This window comes from Octopus sinensis, linkage group LG9, assembly GCF_006345805.1.
Source record: "Octopus sinensis linkage group LG9, ASM634580v1, whole genome shotgun sequence".
In the NCBI taxonomy this organism is placed as follows: domain Eukaryota; kingdom Metazoa; phylum Mollusca; class Cephalopoda; order Octopoda; family Octopodidae; genus Octopus; species Octopus sinensis.
The window spans coordinates 65,776,115-65,797,143 of NC_043005.1; the positions used below are offsets into that span (position 1 = coordinate 65,776,115).

Genomic DNA, 21,029 nt, shown 5'->3' on the forward strand with positions numbered 1-21,029 from the left:
CGTTGCCGTTTGCCAGCCTGCTCTGGCCCCTATGCCAGTGGCATGTAAAAAACACCCACTACACTCATGGAGTAGTTGGCGTGAGGAAGGGCATCCAGCTGTAGAAACACTGCCAAATCAGACTAGAGCCTGGTGCAGCCTCCATGGCTTCCAGACCCCGGTCAAACCGTCCAACCCATGCTAGCGTGGAAAACGGACGTTAAATGATGATGATGATGTAATTAATCTAAGGAGGTAACCAAGTGTAAAATATGTACCTTGTGTTCTGCTCATCAAACTTATTAATGATGGGGTCTAATTAAAAGACATTTCTAAATATTCATTATGTAATAACAAGGCTTTCTTAACTCATTAAACTGTGTTTTCAGTATATCTTTATGAATTTTGTCTTAGCAAAAATATGGTGCTTGTTAAATGTGTCATAAATAATAATAATAATGAAATTATTGTATACAGTGCTCAGGTGCACCATAAACAAAAGACATCAAATTAAAATGAAATATAAATCTGAACATGCTTTATAAAAAATTTACCGGGCAACATATGGATGTTGTAAGCCTTCATCTACTGTGATTCTTTTGTCAGGATTGAAATGTAGTAGTTTCATCACCAAATCTACAGCTTCAAGTGGTATGTCCTTTAATATTTCTGATAAATTTTTCTTTGGTCTGAAATATAAGCAGTAACAAAATGAATATATTTTCATAAAAAATACTTTAAATGATCACTAAAATAAATGAGATACAGAATGAAAAATAGTGAGAATAAAAATTAGAATGATGAACAAAGAATGGAATAAATAAAATAGGTCAGAAAGTTACAATCTGATAAAAATAATAGAAACAGATATGCATTTAAAACAGAGTGTGACACAAATGTTATTTTTAAAACAAAAAAAAAATATACCAATGTAGTAGGATTGAGATGAAAAATCAAACTGATATAGGACATCTAATAAGATAAACAAACTATGAAAGGATACATATAAATTCTACTGTAATTGTCAAATCTATTGAAACTACAATTCATACTGTGCTTAACTAGCAGACGGTGTACCACTCAATGCATCCACCTTTCTACCTCCTGTTTTTCATTCCTATTCTATTCTATTTCAAACTCAAAGTTAAACATTTTACCCAGTCTTTTTCTGAAAACCGCATCCCAATATAACTCCCTCATCAACAAACAGAAGTTCAATCTGAAGATCAGAGTAAAGATGTTTTTAAAATCATTTTGGCATCAAAAAAGTTCAATTAAAAGCAACTTAACCCTTTAGCATTTCAACCAGTCATATCCAGCCCAAATATTCTTTGCTACTCAAGACACAAGACCCAAAATTTTGGGGAAGAGGGCCAGTCAATTAGATCAACCCCAGTATGCAACTGGTACTTAATTTATCGACCCTGAAAGGATGAAAGGCAAAGTCGACCTTGGTAGAATTTGAACTCAGAACGGCCCAAATATTGAACCTGTTTTATGTCCAAACTGGCCAGATCTAGCCTCTTACACCTACCCTACAATGTCATTCTAAAAATGAATAATTATATCATTGAAGCTACAAAGTTACAAGATAATACATGATTAATTTTAAACAATGTAAATACATAAGCATTACCTTTGACAGAATAATCTGAATGCTAAAGGGTTAAGTAGGAATCAAAACATGATTTAATATAGTTATAGTGCTAGAAATTCAAACTAATCAAACTGCAAGTGTTATATAGAAAAACTCAGCGGATTGGCTACTGTAATCACTCACATATTTCCCACCTGTAGGTTTACCAAATGAGTAAAATGACCAGTTCTATAAGACACTTTTTCAAATTACCACAAAAATAGCTAAAATATCAACATTATATATAATTTTAATGGAAAATCTGGCAAACATTGAGTTGGCTACCTGAACACAGAGACTGTGATTATTAGATAAGGGAAAGGAAACAAAGCTCCAGAAGTTCTGTGATGCAACTCATTTAGCCATCTACACCACATGCAAGAGGAAAATTAGCCATGCTACTTTTCACTTAGTGTTTGGATCCAACTGACTTAACCCTTTTGTTACTGTATATATTTTGAGATGTTCTGTGTTTCTTTCATTTATTTTAGATGTAACACAGAATTTTGTAAAATAACTTAGTTATCATTAAGCTAATGTTAGGAACAGTATTTGTGACTAAGGTTTGGTGGGAAATTTTAATTAAAAACTTATGAAAACAATACATTTGTACTACAGAGCCAGAGCCGGTTTCAGCTGGGTTGGTAACGAAAGGGTTAATCATGGCCTAAAAAGTGACAGACAAGTAGACTCAAAAACTAAGTCTAAAGTGATGAAGACTAATAGTTAACACAACTAACATTTGGGTATTCATCAGTAACAGAAAGTAGTGAACTTTAATATCATTTTGGAAGCGGTTTTATTCATCATGTAAAAAAGGCATTTATTCAGTAGAATCAGTTGCACATAAAAGTACAAGGATATTCATGAAAGACTGGTAAGGTGTTAGAACATTTTATGTATCTGCTACATGGGAGTAACTGATAACAACTACATGGAGTCCAAAAAAGCATAAGAAATGTTTAGGCCAAATTTAAGAATATTAGGGTTAATTAGATAACATAATAGCAGAGTTAAAGAGCTGTTTTGTAGATATGTCTAATTTATAAACCAGACCCTCAAATGCTACAATACATTGCCAGTCACATTGCACTTTCAATTCTTTCTTGATTGCATCACTTTTTACCCAAATCGTTTAACTAAATTGTCTTCCCATCATTATAATAATAATAATAATGAAATTATTGTATACAGTGCTCAGGTGCAATACAACTTGTCAAAAGTGTGCATAAAGCATATGCAGTAATGTACAAATGTCTGGGAAGTGAACAGTGTATGAGTCAGATACATGCTTGCATGTGTATGGAGGGGAGAAAATCAGGTGTAGTGTTGGCGAATCTCAGGAAGCATGGAAGTTTTGAAGGATGCAGCGCTCCGACAACTAACAACTGATGCCGGCAGTTTGTTCCATACTTCAGCAACTCTTAACGTGAAAAAATGTTTCCGAAAGTCATGGAAGCTGTGCTGTTTTCTGACTTTGTAAACATGTCCACGGGTGTTAGACAGGTGGAATAGCCTTTCTCAGTCTCTTGTACATTCACCAAAAGAAAAACCCCATAAAATAACAATCTTTCATACTTCAATAGCTCACCTGCCTCTATTCTCTTAAACTGTTTACAATAATAACAGCAATAGTAAAGATAGTATGGATTACTGACTCAGTCTGATGCTCAAAATGTGGAAGAGGAAATCCTGCAGCAGCATTTCAAATATCAGAATATCCAAAGAAATTTTAGAAAGGAAATAGAGGTACAATAAAACATGTTTCTGCTTTTGAAAAGATGGGATGGAGCCAGCCTACGTATGCATACCTTCCCTTCTTGGGACACAAAACTCTACTTGTGAAGACCTGTTGAGGCAAGTGAGGATCAGAATCGAAATCGATCAATGGAAATTGCAGATGTGTTACCAGTGCCGGTGGCATGTCGAAACTCTACTTGTGAAGACCTGTTGAGGCAAGTGAGGATCAGAATCGAAATCGATCAATGGAAATTGCAGATGTGTTACCAGTGCCGGTGGCATGTAAGAGAACCTTCCGTTTCGCGACCGTTGCCAGTGCCGCCCCAACTGGCCTCGTGCCGGTGGCACGTAAAAAGCACCATCCGTTCGTGTCCATTGCCAGCCTCGCCTGGCCCTCGTGCCGGTGGCACATAAAAAGCACCATCCGTTCATGGCCGTTTGCCAGCTCTGTCTGGCACCTGTGCGGGTGGCACGTAAAAAGCACCCACTACACTCGCAGAGTTGTTGGCGTTAGGAAGGGCATCCAACCGTAGAAACACTGCCAGATTTGACTGGGCCTGATGAAGCCTTCTGGCTTCATAGACCCCAGTAGAACCGTCCAACCCATGCTAGCATGGAAAACGGATGCTAAACGATGATGATGATGATGATGATGATGAAGTTGAAATTCATATTCATGCAAAAAACAAAATACTCCTATAAGAGGAGGATAATATGTTGAAGTTTACCTTCAGCACAAAGAAAAATGTAAAATAGTATTGCAAAGAGGGAAGTAAACATAGCTTTAGTGGCACACTTAGATGGTTAGAGTGTTTGCTCCACAATCAGGGGGTTCGAGTTCAACCTGACTACAAAGCAATTTTGGCACCTTTTACCATAACTTCAGGTTGACTAAGACTTGTGAATAAAATTGAGTAACAAGAAACTATTTCAAGGCACATCTGATGGATTGACGTTGTAATTCAAAGGTCCAGACATCTCACACTTCTACTTGAGAATAATATTCTGAAGAGTATGTGTGTTTGTGGAACACTCAGCCATTTACATGCTAATACAATGAAAAAGAAATTCAGTGAATGTTCATCACTAAAACCAGATGGAAGTCCATTTTATTATCCAACTAAGATGCTTAATAGCAGACGACATCTAAACAAACTCTGTTTTTACAATGTTTGTGGAGAAATCAAAACCAGCTGACAACACCTTTCTTGTTTTTTGCCTTATGTGTTTCTGAATAAGCTACAAATAATTTTGAAATATAGTAAAATATTTTATTCTATCTTAAGTGCCTCAAATTTTATGATTGTTATTTTATTTCCATACACAACTTAAGAAATTAAAGTGCAATGCATTCGGTTACAGTGTCAATTATATACTTACTGAGTAAGAAATTAACAAAAAAACTAAAAGATAAGACAAATTTTCTACATCAGTCAATCATCGAATGCTTACAAAAATATAATCTGATATAATTTTCTTACCTTAATTGAGCTTTCTCTAAAATAGATGCACCATACATAGATTTGAGACTGTCAATATCTGGAAACAAAAAAAGATAAGTGATTTTAGCAGATTTATAAAGCAAACCTTTTTATTCTACAATTAATTACCAAAACAATTTTTTCCATTGGTTAGTCTACTTAGGAGTTTAACATCTACATAGTTAAATCAAAATCGATCAAAAAATCAATGGAAATTGTAGTTGTGATACCAGTGCCAGTGGCACGTAAAAAGAACCATCCGAACGTGGCTGTTGCCAGCGCCGCCTTGACTGGCCTCCGTGCCGGTGGCACATAAAAAGCACCAACCGATCATGGCCGTTGCCAGCCTCGCCTGGCACATAAAAAGCACCCACTACACTAATGGAATGGTTAACGTTAGGAAGGGCATCCAGCTGTAGAAACACTGCCAAATCAGACTGGAGCCTGGTGCAGCCTCCTGGCTTCCCAGACCCTGATCAAACCATCCAACCCATGCTAGCATGGAAAACGGACGTTAAACGATGATGATGATGATGATGATGATGATGATAGTGTAACACCACTACCTGGTTCTCTTTAGTGGAGTTTACTCTGTTGCAAGCATTTCATGTATTCATTGGTTTGAGGCAAACACCATTTCCAATAAGTGTTTTCTATGTTAAACACCACTGCTTGTAAGTTATATAAAAAGTTATAACTATAGTTGAAATAGTTTTTCCAGGTTCAAAAATTTAGCAAACAATAATCATGAAAAATATTTTATTATAAAGAGCAGAGAACTTGCAGATGGTTAAAATAATAAAAAATTACAGTAACTAAATTACCTATATAATCAGTTATTTAGGTGATGAAAATTACAGAGAGAGTTATAGCCCAAATGATAAAGACTAGACTTAAGCAGCATGAAATGCAGTTTGGCTTAGACCCAAGAAGAAGCACTAATGATGCTATCTTCATAGTCAAGCAACTACAAGTGAAGTACTTAGCTAAGAATGAACTTTTATACTTGCCATTTGTTGATTTAAAGAAAGCCTTTGATAGTGTACCCTGTTGTGTGATATGGTGGGCTATGAGAAGGCTAGGGGGAGATGAAAGGCTTGTGAAAGCTCTACAGGCCATGTACAGAGATGCTGATAGTAAGGTGAGAGTTATGAGTTAATCATGCGTATAATGAGGTGTGGAAGCTAAACCTGGAATCTAAGGGCCTTAAGGTTAACTTAGCAAAGACTAAGGTTCTAGTAAATAAGACAGAACAGACAGAATCCTACCCACTTCAGGCAGGTGGCCCTGCTTGATTTGTAGGAAAGGTGTAGGCAGGAATTCTATATGGTGTACCCAGTACTAGCTATGGACACACATATGGTGCTTGAAGATTCTCACAATGGTTGAAGATACTTTTTGAGGTAACTTCCAGAATGAAATGATTGCGAAACAAACTAAACTAACATATTTACCTTCTTGCTTAGGTGGCTGAATGGTTGACATTATCACTTCAATTTGATTAATTGTAGAGGACCCTGGGAACAGTGGCTTTCCAGTTAACATTTCTCCTAAAATACAACCAAGGCTCCACATGTCAACACCTTTTGTATACCTAAAAGTAAAATAGCCAATAATAAAAGCATTATACTCATGCAAAAAATATAAATAAAAGCCTTATAAAAGGATAAGATAAATCATTAAAAAACATATAATAAAAACTTTAACATATCAAATCACACTGTTTGACTTTGTTGGGTAATTAGTAACACTTGTTTCAGGAAGGATATTGAGGAGAGCTGAGTTCAAAACTTACATTAGTTTTAGACTAAAAACAAAAGCGAATGTAAAGACTCCCTTCAGTCAGGAATGACCATGAAATTGCACCTAGAAAGTTTCCCTCTGAGGCACAAGTCTTGGCAAGGTTGTTTATAGAAGACCAGCAGTCACCCATGCATACCAACCTCCCCGCATCCATTCCACTAATGTTATCCAAGGTAAAGGCAAAGGCCGATACAGCTTGGCATCAGTGACATCACAACTCATTTCTACAGCTGAGTGAACTGGAGCAACGTGAAATAAAGTGCTTTGCTTAAGAACACAACATACAGCCCAGTCCAATTATCAAACTCACTGCCTCATGATTATGAGCTCAACGCTCTAACATTATCGCATGAGATAATAAAAAATTGTACAAGCATTAATGACTCTATCTTACATAGCACAGTTTAAATAACCATTGCATTATATCCAAAAGTTCACAATTTTAGTTTCCTTGTTTTTTGCTTTTTCAGTTTTGCATCTTCTATAACAAAAAAATGTAAACTTTTATAAGCATATTATATTTTTTATTTAATTTTTTTTTAATATTGTTCCTGAAAATAAAATGAAATACATCTTTTTTTAAATTTGTTTGGCAAAAATTTTGATTCGAAACTGTGTTGCAAAGCAATATTGTCATATTTTGGAAGAGCCATTAAGACCTAGAAACAAACTCAATGGTTATTTTTCATTGTACTTTCTTTTCTTTTCTCAGAAAATTTTTGTCACTACTTTGCTCTTTTTAAATGGTTTACATTTTTAAATGATTTACATTTGACAATTCATTTTCCCTCTGTGTTATGTTACATCTTATGGCAAGTATAAGAACTGAAGATGAGGTATAGATTTTGGTTTTTATTCATTTTCCTTTTATATTTTCATCCCTTTGTTGTTGGCAAGATAAAAATGTGTTTGTATGTGTATGTGTGGTGGTTGACTATAGTCTTATTGTATCCCAATTTTTGCATTGCAGTGGTCACAGCCTGCAAAATTTTGGCACAATGCAAGCAAATTTTGGGAGAATGAGTAAATCAATTACATCAACCCCAGTACTCAACTGGTACTTATTTTATCAACCCTGTAAGGATAAAAAGCAAAGTCAACCTCAGTAGCATTTTAACTCAGAATGTAGGCACATAAAAAGCACCATCCGATTGTGGCCGTTTGCCAGCCTCGTCTGGCACCTGTGCCGGTGGCATGTAAAAAGCACCCACTACACTCACAGAGTGGTTGGCATTAGGAAGGGCATCCAGCTGTAGAAACACTGCCAGATCAGACTGGAGCCTGGTGCAGCCTTCTGGCTTCCCAGACCCCAGTTGAACCGACCAACCTATGCTAGCATGAAAAGTGGACATTAAACGGCGATGATGATGATGATGATGATGAATGGTTGCTAAGCATTTTTCTTGACATGCTAACAATTCTGCCAGCTCACCACCTATTCATTCTTTTTATTGAGTGTGTGTAATGGGGTCAGTATTTACTTCTTGTATTCCTACAGCCTCTGTAACCTGTTTTAATGTCAGGTATTTTTGAATTTTTCATCATTTTTTTTATTGATCTACTGTTTCTATACAACAGATTGATAGAGTATGAATGCTTGCTTTTTTTTTTTTTTTATTGTATTCTCACTTCCTGTGTAAGTTGTGATGATATCCAATGGATTGTGACCTGAATGGAGACAGCCTGCAACATCAACATTGTTGACCTGAATGGAGACAGCCTGCAACTGTAAAAAAAGTGATGAAGAGTGATGACCAATGAGCCACAAGCTGGGGATGGATAGAGGAATAGAGGAATGCAAGAGAGGGCGAGTGGTAGGACAGTAATAATACAGTTGATAGGGGAGGACAAGAGAGATGACAAGGAAAGGTAGGCTACAGGAGCAGACGAAGAGATAGATATAGGGCATGGTGAAGTAGTTTGGTTAATCGGGAGGGAGCAGTGAATCTATGCATATATATATATATATAAATTTAGGGAATGGAGCAGGTAAAATCCAGGCTATATATATAAAATCCAAGCATAGATTGGCATATTTTGGTCATATTATGCGGAGAAAATCCCTGGAGAAGGACATCATGCTCGGAATGGTCAGTGGCAAGAGAGGAAGAGGCCGACCAAGAACCCGCTGGCTTGACACCATCAAGAGTGACACCGGAATGGACATAGCCAATCTGAAAGAAGCGACCCAGGATAGAACTGACTGGAGGACACTGATCCATCGAGTAACCGAGAGTCGACTTCGACTGAGCAGATAGATAGATAGATATATGTTTCCTAGCAAGCAGAACTTCAGAACCACTAAGCCAATAGAAAAATAATTACTTACTTATGAGATCCAAGGAGAATTTCTGGTGCACGATACCATCGAGTTGCAACATATTCTGTTAAATTTGGGTCACCTGTCTCATCTTTCCCAATTTGAGATATAGATCTTGCTAAGCCAAAATCACATAGCTTTACCAGGCAATCACTATTTAATAGAATATTCGATGGCTGAAATAGAAGTTTATTGAAATTTATTATTGAGTATTAAAGATGACAAACAAATATTGAATTAGTAATTAATATTCAACTTAATGTTGGTAATGTTTATAAATAGTTGTAGAGGAAATTATGATAAAAATAGAATAGAATCTGTGTTAATCAATATGAATAATTTGTTTATAACTTGGGAATTTTATTCATGCACTTCTTTGCTGAAAATTGTTTTAAAAGCTGTAACTTTGCTATCATGATGATATATCAGTTTAGTTCTACCTATATTTTTCCTGAAATTTTGTGCTTTGTTACAATATAACAGAATGGAAACTTCAGGGAATTTAAACAGCTGCGTTTTTTTTTATATTATTATTATTATTATTATTCAAACTGATTTCACGTAACTATTTGTAAAATAGGCTTGATATGCCTTTATTTTTAATCAATTTATTTTTGTGCTAGGTTGACTCTCTCTCTCTCTCTCTCTCTCTCTCTCTCTCTCTCTCTCTCTCTCTCTCTCTCTCTCTCTCTCTCTCTTTGAAGGATAAAAACAATTAGCAATGGATTAAACCAGAAAGAAAACACCTATGTGAGAGATGGCATAGAAACTTAATGAAGTTCCACAAAGGTAAATATAGACCCAAATTTATTCCAGATTTAAGCTCGTAAATAAGACATAAAATTTTTTTTTTCAGTTTTCTCTTTTAGTGAATTTTCAAATTTTAGAGATTCTTTGTTCTAAATAACATGAATTTGGGAATTTTAGAGATTCTTTGAACAATAATGCATGTGCTTGAGAATTCTTCTTTTTTTTTCTCTTTCTACAGGAAAATTTACACTGAAATTTATGAAGAAATAAATAAGCAGATGAAAATAAATAAGTACATGAAAATAGCTAAGAAGCAGTTAAAATTTCTATTTCATTGTTAGCAGTGTGAACAGAAATATTTTGAAGCATTCGGTGTGTGTGTGTGTGGTTGGGGTGGGGAGAGATTAGTGGACAAGTGATGAATGTAGAAAATAGGGAATCTCTTTTTGAAGAAAAGAAAAGGTAGTTTAATTTTAGCAGATGAGATTAATTCTGAACAAAAACAGTCTGTAAGGTGTATGAAGTTTCATGGTAGTGAAACAAAATTTAATATGTGAAAATGTGCTGTTTGTTGACAAAGAAAGACCAAATCGAATAAGACATGGAACAAAGTGATGAGGTTAGGTGTTAGGACAGCTGGACTGACAGCTGAGACAACCAAGGTTAAGAGGACTTGAGAAAAGCTGTCAAATCCATGTCATTGTGGAAAAATAGATGTCAACAGTAACAATGATTGAATAAATAATTCTAAAAATTAGGTGAATTTTTACAAACGTATGTGAGATAAATAATGAAGATAACATACATGTCTGGAAAGATTTTAAAGAAAATACCTTCTGATCCCTATGAATAACATTGCCAGAATGTAAGTATTTGGTTGCTTTAAATAACTGATACATAATATAGCGTTTGTGAACATCTTTCAGAATATTTCCACGTTTAATTACATTATGAAGATCTGTGTCTAAAATAAAAAAGAAAAAGAAAAGATCAGCAGTGAAAATAATTGAAAATTTTAGCCATACTCACAATATTTTCAGAAGCTAAATAAAGTAGACTGTGAATGAAGAGTAGAGGTGAAGTATGGAAAAGTAAATTAGGAAGGAATTTCAAGAAGTTTCATGTTGAAAAAGGATGGTTGAGCAAAATGTATAGGACACAGTCTTCAAGATATTTAATAACAGCGATCGCTCAAAGTTGCATAGAATAAAGTCAATAAAACCAGAGGGTTTCGTAGAAATTGAAAAGACAAAGCATACAGTTTTCTCTTGTAATTTTCCCTTGGATGTAGTCTAGAATAAGTGGATGGGTATGAGGTAGTACAACATCCCAAGTTACAAGTATAGTATACAACGCATTTGTAAATATTTGGTAGCAGCTGAGGGGGAAAAATATGTTCTGATGCTGAAGAAAAAATGTATCCTTTGTGATGAACTATTGGCTATACGAAGAATGTAGACTCACAAAAAGAATTTTTTGGAGAAAGATAGGTCTAGAAATCAATGATATTGGATTTCATTTTGAGATGTTTGTCTGTGAGATATTTGTCTGAACTGGCAGAGTCTTTAGAATGGCAGATGAAATGTCTTGTGATAGTCATTCCAGTTCTTTCATGTTCTGAGTTAAAATTCTGTTGAGGTCATCTTTGCCTCTCATCCTTCCAGGCTGAATAAATAAAGAACCAGTCCATGATAGACTGGTGGAATGGTATCAAACAAGATGTTTTGCTGCATCTGCATTCTGAGTTCAAATCCCACCAAGGTCATCTGGTTTGCAACCACTACATGGTTGTTAGATGCATCTAGTGAAGCCCACTCTGATGCAAGCATTCAGATCAGGTTTCTGATTTGAGAATACTTTCCTTTCTCTATCCCTTCTGTCAATCTCAGGGGCCTTAAAAAGGGTAATGGACACTGCTCTTCCTCTTGACTAAACAAAAAGAAATTGTGATGTTGAAGAAGACAAAATTCTCAACACACTAGAATGTGTTTTGTAAGAAGTTTACACAGGATATGAAAGCCAAAATGCTGAAATAGCAAATGGATAAAAGACATTTGAAAAGTGACAGAAAGGTGTAGTAGTTTTTGGCATTGAGTATGAGAGATCTGAAGTAACCAACTAGGCTGCCAATAAAGAAAACTGTTTTAACTGAGTTCTGATATACTTTAAGGTCAAACAGAATTCTATTTAATACATGTCAAATGGCTTTGTATGGATTTGTTTGTTTGCTTGTTTTTGAGGGGAGGGTATTTTTTGTTTTGTTTTTTGAAAATTATTTACTCTGAGAATAACAGGCAGTGTTCAGAGCCTCTGTAAATTTCTCCACTAGCCGGAGAGATGTTCCACTAACATGCAGAATACACTGGAAAGGCTTTCTTGAGAGGACCAATGTTTCAGTATTTGCAACACTAATTCTCACCCCTACCTTAAAGCACTTTGGCAGTGAATCCATTCAGTGCATTCTGGAGATCATCTTCTGATGAGCCAAGTAGCATCATATCATGTGCAAATATCAACTGATGGATCTTACACCCACTGATTGTGATACCTCTGCCACAACAGCTGTGCATTTTATTCCATTTATGAAGAGGAAAGGTGACAAGACACACCTCTGTCAAAGTCCAACACCCATATAGAAAGGTTTTGACTTAGCACCATTTACCTGAACACAAACATCTGAGTATCTGTATTGGGATTTCATGGCAACCACAAGTTGCCCATTACTCTTGTCCATTACTCCTGTAGGTGCAGGAGTGGGTGTGTGGTAAGTAGCTTGCTTACCAACCACATGGTTCCGGGTTCATTCCCACTGCATGGCACCTAGGGTAAGTGTCTTCTACTATAGCGTTGGGCCGACCAAAGCCTTGTGAGTGGATTTGGTAGATGGAAACTGAAAGAAGCCTGTCGTATATATATATATATATATATATATATATATATATATATGTATGTATGTGTATGTGTGTGTGTGTGTGTGTGTGTGTGTGTTTATGTGTTTGTGTTTGTCCTCCCAACATCGCTTGACAACCGATGCTGGTGTGTTTACGTCCCTGTAACTTAGCGGTTCGGCAAAAGAGACCGATAGAATAAGTACGAGGCTTACAAAAAATAAGTCCTGGGGTCGATTTGCTCAACTAAAGGCAGTGCTTCAGCATGGCCACAGCCAAATGACTGAAACAAGTAAAAGAGTATTAATCTCAAACTCCTGCTAACCATCCACAGCATGTCCTGTAGCACATGGCCATATGCCTTTCCAAGACCTACAAAGCAAGTATACACCTTGACATTAGTCCTGCAATTTCTCAAAGATCTACTGTAAAGTGAATATCTGACTGATTGTGTTGCTTCCAGGACAGAAGTCATACTGTTCTTCAGCAAGCTTGGGCTCAATATTTTCCCTATATCTCTTTTCCAAACACCAAGCATAGTAGACATAACTGGGGAGACTCAACAAAGAGCTTCCTTTATAATCAGAATACTTTCTCTTGTTGCTTTTCTTAAAAATTGGGATTATCATCCCAGACTGCCATTTTTTTTTCGTGTCTTTCCAAAGGCCCAAGTCAGCTAGAGAATACTTTCTCTATTTAAGGCTTTAACATCCCAGGCTGAATTTCACACCCACCCCCCACCTCGAGCGTGGTTGTTGCCAGTACCGCTGGACTGGTTCCTGTGCAGGTGGCACATAAAAAGCACCATTTGAGCATGGCCATTGCCAATACTGGCTGACTGGCCCTCATGCCAGTGGCACGTAAAAACACCCACTACACTCTCGGAGTGGTTCACGTTAGGAAGGGTATCCAGCTGTAGAGACTCTGCCAGATCAAGATTGGAGCCTGGTGCAGCCATCTGGTTTGCCAGACCTCAGTCAAATCGTCCAACCCATGCTAGCATGGAAAGCGGATGTTAAACGATGATGATGACGATAATGATGATGAATAACTGTTGTCCTTTAAATTCATTCTTTTTAGTCTTATACACCTTGAATTACTTTCTTTTCATTCACTGACAAAGTAAATTCATAGCATAATTCATTTATTGCTGAAATAAAACTTTCAGTCTGTTTCCAATATACAAGAAACCTCTGGTTCAAAATATACAAATATTTATTCAAATAACACCATGAATATATATTTTCCATATTAACCCTTTCGTTACCAACCCGACCAAAACTGGCTCTGGCTCTGTAGTACAAATGTCTTATTTTCATAAGTTTTTCATTAAAATATACCACCAAACCTTAGTTGCAATTTATGTTCCTAACACTAGCTTAATGATAATTAAATTATTTTACTAAATTCTTTGTTATATTTAAAATAATTGAAAGAAACACAGAGCATCTCAAAATAAATACAGTAACGAAAGGGTTAAGATAATTATAGAAATAAAATACAATCCTTACCCATGAATTCAAATACAAGGTAGATGTCGTGATCATTTTCAGCTTTTATCACTTTCTGTAATTTTATGACATTTGGATGATCACAGAAATTTTTAAGAAACATAATCTCCCGGAATGTTCTCTACAAAGATACAGATATAAGAAGTAAAGTATTTTGAAAAGCATCAAAAACTCAAATTGTTATTTTAACCTCAAAAAAATCAGTAAATTTCTTTTACTCATTTATAGACAAACATAGAAGAGAAATCAGGCATGTGGTTAAGAAGTATGCTTTGCAATAACACAGTACTGTGTTCAATCTTACTGTATGACAGTCTAAGCAAGTGTTTTCTGTTGTATCCTTGACCACTACTTAGTAAGTGGAAATTTGGTAGACATAAATTTCATAGAAGGCGAGCTGGCAGAAAAGTTAGCACGCTGGGCGAAATGCGTAGCCGTATTTCGTCTGCCGTTACGTTCTGAGTTCAAATTCTGCTGAGGTCGACTTTGCCTTTCATCCTTTCGGGGTCGATTAAATAAGTACCAGTTATGCACTGGGGTCGATGTAATCGACTTAATCCATTTGTCTGTCCTTGTTTGTCCACTCTATGTTTAGCCCCTTGTAGGCAATAAAGAAATAAGAAATTTCACAGAAGTTTGTCATGTACATGTGCATGTTTCTATGTCCACCACTGTTTACTGCATCAAGGTGCATTTTTTTAATATCAAAACTGTAACTTGGTAGTTCAATAAATAGACATTGATAAAATAAGTGTATCAGACTGAAACTAAATACTGCAATTGATATATGAAACTAAAGCCAATGAAAATGGTAACTGAAACCAGCATGGGAGTAAAGGAACACTTGAAACTGACCTTGTTTTGTTTCTTTTATCTTTTATCTTTTATTTGTTTCAGTCATTTGACTGTGGCCATGCTGGAGCACCGCCTTTAGTCGAACAAATCGACCCCAGTACTTATTCTTTGTAAGCCTAGTACTTATTCTATTGGTCTCTTTTGCCAAACTGCTAAGTTACAGGGACGTGAACACATCAACATTGGTTGTGAAGCGATGGTGGAGGGGACAAACACAGACACACAAACATACATACACACACACATATATATACGACAGGCTTTCAGTTTCCGTTTACCAAATCCACTCACAAGGCTTTGGTCGGCCCGAGGCTATAGTTGAAGACACTTGCCCAAGGTGCCACGCAGCGGGATTGAACCCAGAACCATGTGGTTGGAAAGCAAGCTACTTACCACACAGCCACCCCTGCACCTATGTTAATAAATTCATTCCTTTACTACCAAAACTACAAACCACTACATTTCATACATGTTATTTACAACTATCTCTACTATTCAAACATGAAAGGCTTCATTCTCAACATGTAAAACGGTTTTTAAGTTATTTACCTTTCCTTTCAAAATTAAAAAGAATTTCATACCTGAATAGTGAATCATTTTTACAAACCTATATCACAGCATGATATAATACTCACTTATTTTCTAAACATCTGTGATTAAAACAGATTACATAAACTGACTACCTTAACCCTTTCATTACCAACCCGGATGAAACCGGCTCTGTAGTACAAATGTCTTTTTTTCATAAGATCTGAATTAAAATCTTTCACCAAACCTTAGTCACAATTTATGTTCCTAACACTAGCTGAACGATAACTAAGTTATTTTACTAAATTCTTTGTTATATTTAACCCTTTCATTACCATATTTCTGTTGAAATGCTCTGTATTTCTTTCAATTGATTTTAAATATAACAAAGAATTTAGTGAAATAACTTAGTTATCATTAAGCTAGTGTTAGGAATACAAATTGTGACTAAGGTTTGTTGAAAGATTTTAATTCAGAACTTTTAAAAACAAGGCATTTGTACTACAGAGTCAGAGACAGTTTCAGGCAGGTTGGTATCAAAAGGGTTAAAGTAATTGAAAGAAACACGGGGCATCTCAAAATATATACAGTAATGAAAGGGTTAAAGAAAGAACACAACCAAAAACTGCTTCTAACCATTCTGTTCCGTTTATATTGTTAGTACAAAAGCTGTTCCATAAAATTAGATTTCTCTAGAGCATCATATCACAGCAATTTCTCATCTATTTTTATACCAATACTTTCCATAAGCTAAATATTTTGCCAATCTCAACTCTCTACAACATTTAGTATTTTCGTTTACCCAGCACACAGACACTTCAAGCACTCTTGGCCTTCTATGTTTGTTAATAACTTGCCAAATGACTGAAGTGTATGAAAAGAATAAAAAAATAAAAAAATAACTCTAAAAGTACAAGTCTTAAGTACAACACTTATCCAACTATTTACTCTGGTAATATACTAAAAACCACCAGACTTAACACATTCATTATAAGCAATGATTAATTCCATCTATTAAAGAATGGTTAAGATGATATAAAAGAATCAATTCTAAAATTCTCTTAAAGTTTTTACCTGTGCATCTGTTTCATTTCTAAAAGCATCAAATATCTTTTTAACAGCAACAACATCCCCTGTTTTTCGGTCAGTAGCTTTCCATACAATGCCATATGCCTGAAAATGGGATTAAACTTTAGAATTATATATTTTCAAAACATTTATTTTCAGGCTCAGGAGCAGTGTAGAATATTAAACAAGAAGAGTGGAAAGAGATAAAAAAAAAATTCACAACATAGAATAAGAACTCAACTTTTCAATATATTTACCTTTTCCACCTGAGAGAAAAAAACTAACATGACAGTAAAATTCTTTCATCCTCTACTCATATTCCTAGCAAACACGCATTCACCCAAAATACTCCTGATCACTTTCTCACCTCCACTAAAACACAACTGTCTCATTGCAAGCACCTAAAACACACCTCTTCCAGTTGGACCTTATAGCACTTTATGTCAGCTGATTTCTCTGAGCTCTGCCAGTTTTATGCCAGTTATTCCAAGCAGCGTGAAGGTGCATGGCTCAGTGGTTAGTGTTGGGTTCACAATCATGAGGTAGTGAGTTCAATTCCCAGACTGGGCTGTATGTTGTATTTTTGAGCAAGACACTTTATCTTACATTGTTCCAATTCACTCAGCTGTAGAAATGAATTTCAGCATCACTGGCACCAAGCTGTATTGGATAACATCAGTGGCATGTAAAGAGGAGGTTTGTATGCATGGGCAACTGCTGGTCTTCCATAAACAACCTTGCACAGACTTATGCCTCAGAGGGGAACTTTCTAGATGCAATCCTATGGTCATTCATGACCGAAAGGGGTCTTTACCCCAAACAGCACACTTGTTTCATCTATAACCTATCAGTAACAGCTAGACAAGTGTCTAAAATCTAATGCTTTTAGTCATGTCCTTCCATGTTGATACACAGCAAAAACTCAATGTCCTTAGTACCTTCTACCAAAACATTAGGGAAATTCCTCTCCCCTCTTTTTTCATCAAACAAAATAGAGTTTGCATCTACATAATTCTTCTTTACCATAATATTCAGCAAATTCTAAGTTTAAAATATCTTAATTTTTAACAAACACTGCAATTTGTCCATTCTTTTTTCTATCCTCACAGCCCTCCACTCTAAGAGAAACATTGCATTAGATAGAGAAAGTGGGAAAAAAATCATGAAATGCTATAGAAGCATTTTGCATTCCATGTATATAACACGGAACTAACTAGAGTTTGAATAAAGATATTATAATAATGAAATGATTGTATACATTGCTCAGGTGCACCACAACTTGTCAAAAGTGCATATAAAGTACATGCAGTAATGTACAAATGTCTGGAAAGTGAACAGTGTATGAGTCAGAAACATGCTTGCATGTGTATGGAGGGGAGAAAATCAGGTGTAGTGTTGGCGAATCTCAGGAAGCATGAAAGTTTTGAAGGATGCAGTGCTCCGACAACTAACAACTGATGCCGGCAGTTTGTTCCATACTTCAGCAACTCTTAGTGTGGAAAAATGTTTCCGAAAGTCATGGGAGCTGTGCTGTTTTCTGACTTTGTAAACATGTCCACAGGTGTTAGACAGGTGGAGTTTGAAAAGGTGCTCAGAGTTATTGTTTGTAAGATGGTTAATAATTTTATGGGTGTCTGCCAAGTCAGCTGCCAGATGTCGAAGTTTCAATGTATAATTAAGAAGACTGCAAATCAGGAAATTCTTCTGTCAATTTTTAAAAAACAGAAAAACAAAGTACTTTGGATATGTAACATGACTTGCTACCTCTAGTGATTATATTCATGCATGAATAAACCCCACAATAAAAGAGGTACAGGAAGATCATAAAGGGAGAGGTTGAGCAAAATCAAGGAACAGAGAAGAGGACAGTAGAAAATTTGAGGCTGGCCGATGACTAAGAAAGGATGAAGGAGAAAGTTGTGTGTTTTGCTGTGCACTTCAGGCTCCCAAGTTTATGATTTGAACTGATTGGTCATAAACTTACACAACCTTCCATCACCCAGCATAGCATATACACATTTATCTCTTCTGAATATTCCCAGGCATTGCTGCACAACTACAGCTCAACATCAGCTACTTAGAAACCTAGCTCCAAACAAATTCTACTGAACATGCACATTCTCCTCTTTTACAAGAAATATCAAATAAAATCAATTATATATATCATCACACACAACATAAACATACTGTAAAATGCACCAACAAGGGAGCCTCTGCATAGTCTCTCTATTTGCAAGAAATAGCAGTCAAATCTCCCTCATATCACATTCTACTGCTTTAAAAAAAGGACACATAGGATGTCTTTTTTCATGGCTCAACATCAAAAAAAAATCAAATGGAAATATTATAGTTGTGATACCTGTGCTGGTGGCACATAAAAGCACCATCCAAATGTGGCCAATGCCAATGTTACTTTGACTGGCTTCTGTCAAGCACCAACTGATTGTGGCCATTGCCAGCCTTCTCTGGCCCCTGTACTGGTGGTACATAAAAAGCACCCACTACACTCATGGAGTGGTTGGCGTTAGGAAGGGCATCCAGCTGTAGAAACAGATCAGACTGGAGCCTGGTGCAGCCTCCTGGCTTCCCAGACCCTGGTTGAGCCGTCCAACCCATGATAGCATGGAAAACGGACATTAAACGATGATGGTGATGATGATGAGGCTTTGAGGAAAGGACTGTGCCAATGTGCTGCACAGGCTCTCAAAAACCAGTGAGACTGACATGTTAGTGTTTCTCTTGAATAGTTACATGAAAAACAAGTGCATGGAAGGAACTCCAGAGGGCCAACTTTCTGAGAAGGAAGGACAAAACATTAGTTAGAGTAGCAGCTAGGTGAGTGCACTATGAGTGACAAGAGGAGGAATGATGAGTAAATCTTTGCATAGATTGTACACCACTGTTGTTGTTGGGGCAGGGGGGGGGATGTAGTATCTTTGTATTTCCATCCTGCGAGCTATTTTCCTTTTTTAATATAGTAAAAGTTTACTGCTTTTTTTATTCCAGTTTCCCAAAATAGGCTTAAACCAAAATTTAAACACCGTAATACAACTCCTTAACGAAACACTCATGCACAACATTCACATTATAATTAAAAAGAAACGAAATTATGAGCCTAACAGATGCCCCTCAAATTCTAAATTACACAATGATAAGACACAATAGATTAAACCCTTGGAGAAAGCTTTTAACATACATGAAATCAAGCATCCAGTACATAGCTATCACAAACAAGAATCAATTGTTGATAGGGAATGTCAAAACACACAAGTATTCAAAATAAAAACTAACAAAAGCAAAGACTATTGAAAAGGTTGCAAGACGCAATGAAAATTTTAGGAAAATAAAAATAAGAAATAAGTGGAAATTTTACCGGTGAGTGTGTTAAATTATAAGGCATCAAAAGAGAATGACTCTCCCCAGACACAACAGAATATGCTTCAACACACGAACTCATATAAAGAATCTTGCAAACCAAATCCAAAAATGAAACAAAAGAAAATATATCAGCATAATAAACTTCTACAGCCAACAGCCCTAACAACCATATAGCTAGATTACATACAGCAACTTAACACACACCCAAAAACCACACCAAAACACCTTGTTGGGTTCATTACATCCATCCTTCTATATCAGCTTCTGCTATGAACATCTAGAAACCACAACCACATGACAACAGTTACCAAAACAAAAAAAAAAAACATCAAATAACAATATAAAAATACTTTCAATAAAAGCCCAGTTATTGAGTGGTTTCTTCTGAATAGATTGAGGGTTGGCAACATCCATGAAGAATCAGGATCATCATCATCATCACCATTTTCATGTCTACGTTTCCATGCTTGCATGGACTGGAAGAGTCCTTTCACACACAGCATTTTGCCATCTGTTGCATTGTTTTGTCATCACTTTGGTCGGGTTCAACATCTTGAGATCAATCTTTACAACTTCTGCCCTTGTCTTCGTTGGTTATCCTCTTTAACTTGGATATCCCAGGAACTCTTTCATCCATCTGTTACCTTCCATACACATCACATGTCCATACCAATACAGTCTTTGTTCTTGCACACTATGACTCATTCCTTTTATACCTATTTCTTTACTACCCACAAGGGGCCAAACACAGAGGGGACAAACAAGGACAGACATAGGTATTAAGTCGATTACATCGACCCCAGTGCGTAACTGGTACTTAATTTATCAACCCCGAAAGGATGAAAGGCAAAGTCGACCTCGGCAGAATTTGAACTCACAACGTAACGCAGACGAAATACCGCTAAGCATTTCACCCGGCGTGCTAACGTTTCTGCCAGCTCGCCGCCTTTCAATTATTCAATCACATTCCTTTTATACCTGGTTTACTGCTAAGCTTATCAATACCATATCATTCATGCATACTCACATTACACACCCAGCAAAGAGCATACGTGCTTCATTTCTTTCCAGGCTTCACTCATTCAGTACCCA

At 36.3% G+C, this 21,029-nt stretch overlaps 1 protein-coding gene across 3 annotated transcripts in view; it reads right to left on the reverse strand.

Moving 5' to 3' along the window:
* LOC115215579 (extracellular signal-regulated kinase 2) overlaps positions 1 to 21,029 on the reverse strand; it is a 77,162-nt gene that overhangs the window by 30,918 nt on the left and 25,215 nt on the right. For all 3 annotated transcript variants that reach the window (XM_029784785.2, XM_036506014.1, XM_036506015.1), the window contains exons 2-8: positions 16,566 to 16,664; positions 14,109 to 14,229; positions 10,543 to 10,673; positions 8,969 to 9,135; positions 6,291 to 6,430; positions 4,837 to 4,894; positions 534 to 668 (exon numbers count right to left, since the gene is read on the reverse strand). In XM_029784785.2, coding sequence (XP_029640645.1) covers positions 534 to 668; positions 4,837 to 4,894; positions 6,291 to 6,430; positions 8,969 to 9,135; positions 10,543 to 10,673; positions 14,109 to 14,229; positions 16,566 to 16,664 — 851 coding nt within the window. The remainder of the gene's footprint in view (positions 1 to 533; positions 669 to 4,836; positions 4,895 to 6,290; positions 6,431 to 8,968; positions 9,136 to 10,542; positions 10,674 to 14,108; positions 14,230 to 16,565; positions 16,665 to 21,029) is intronic.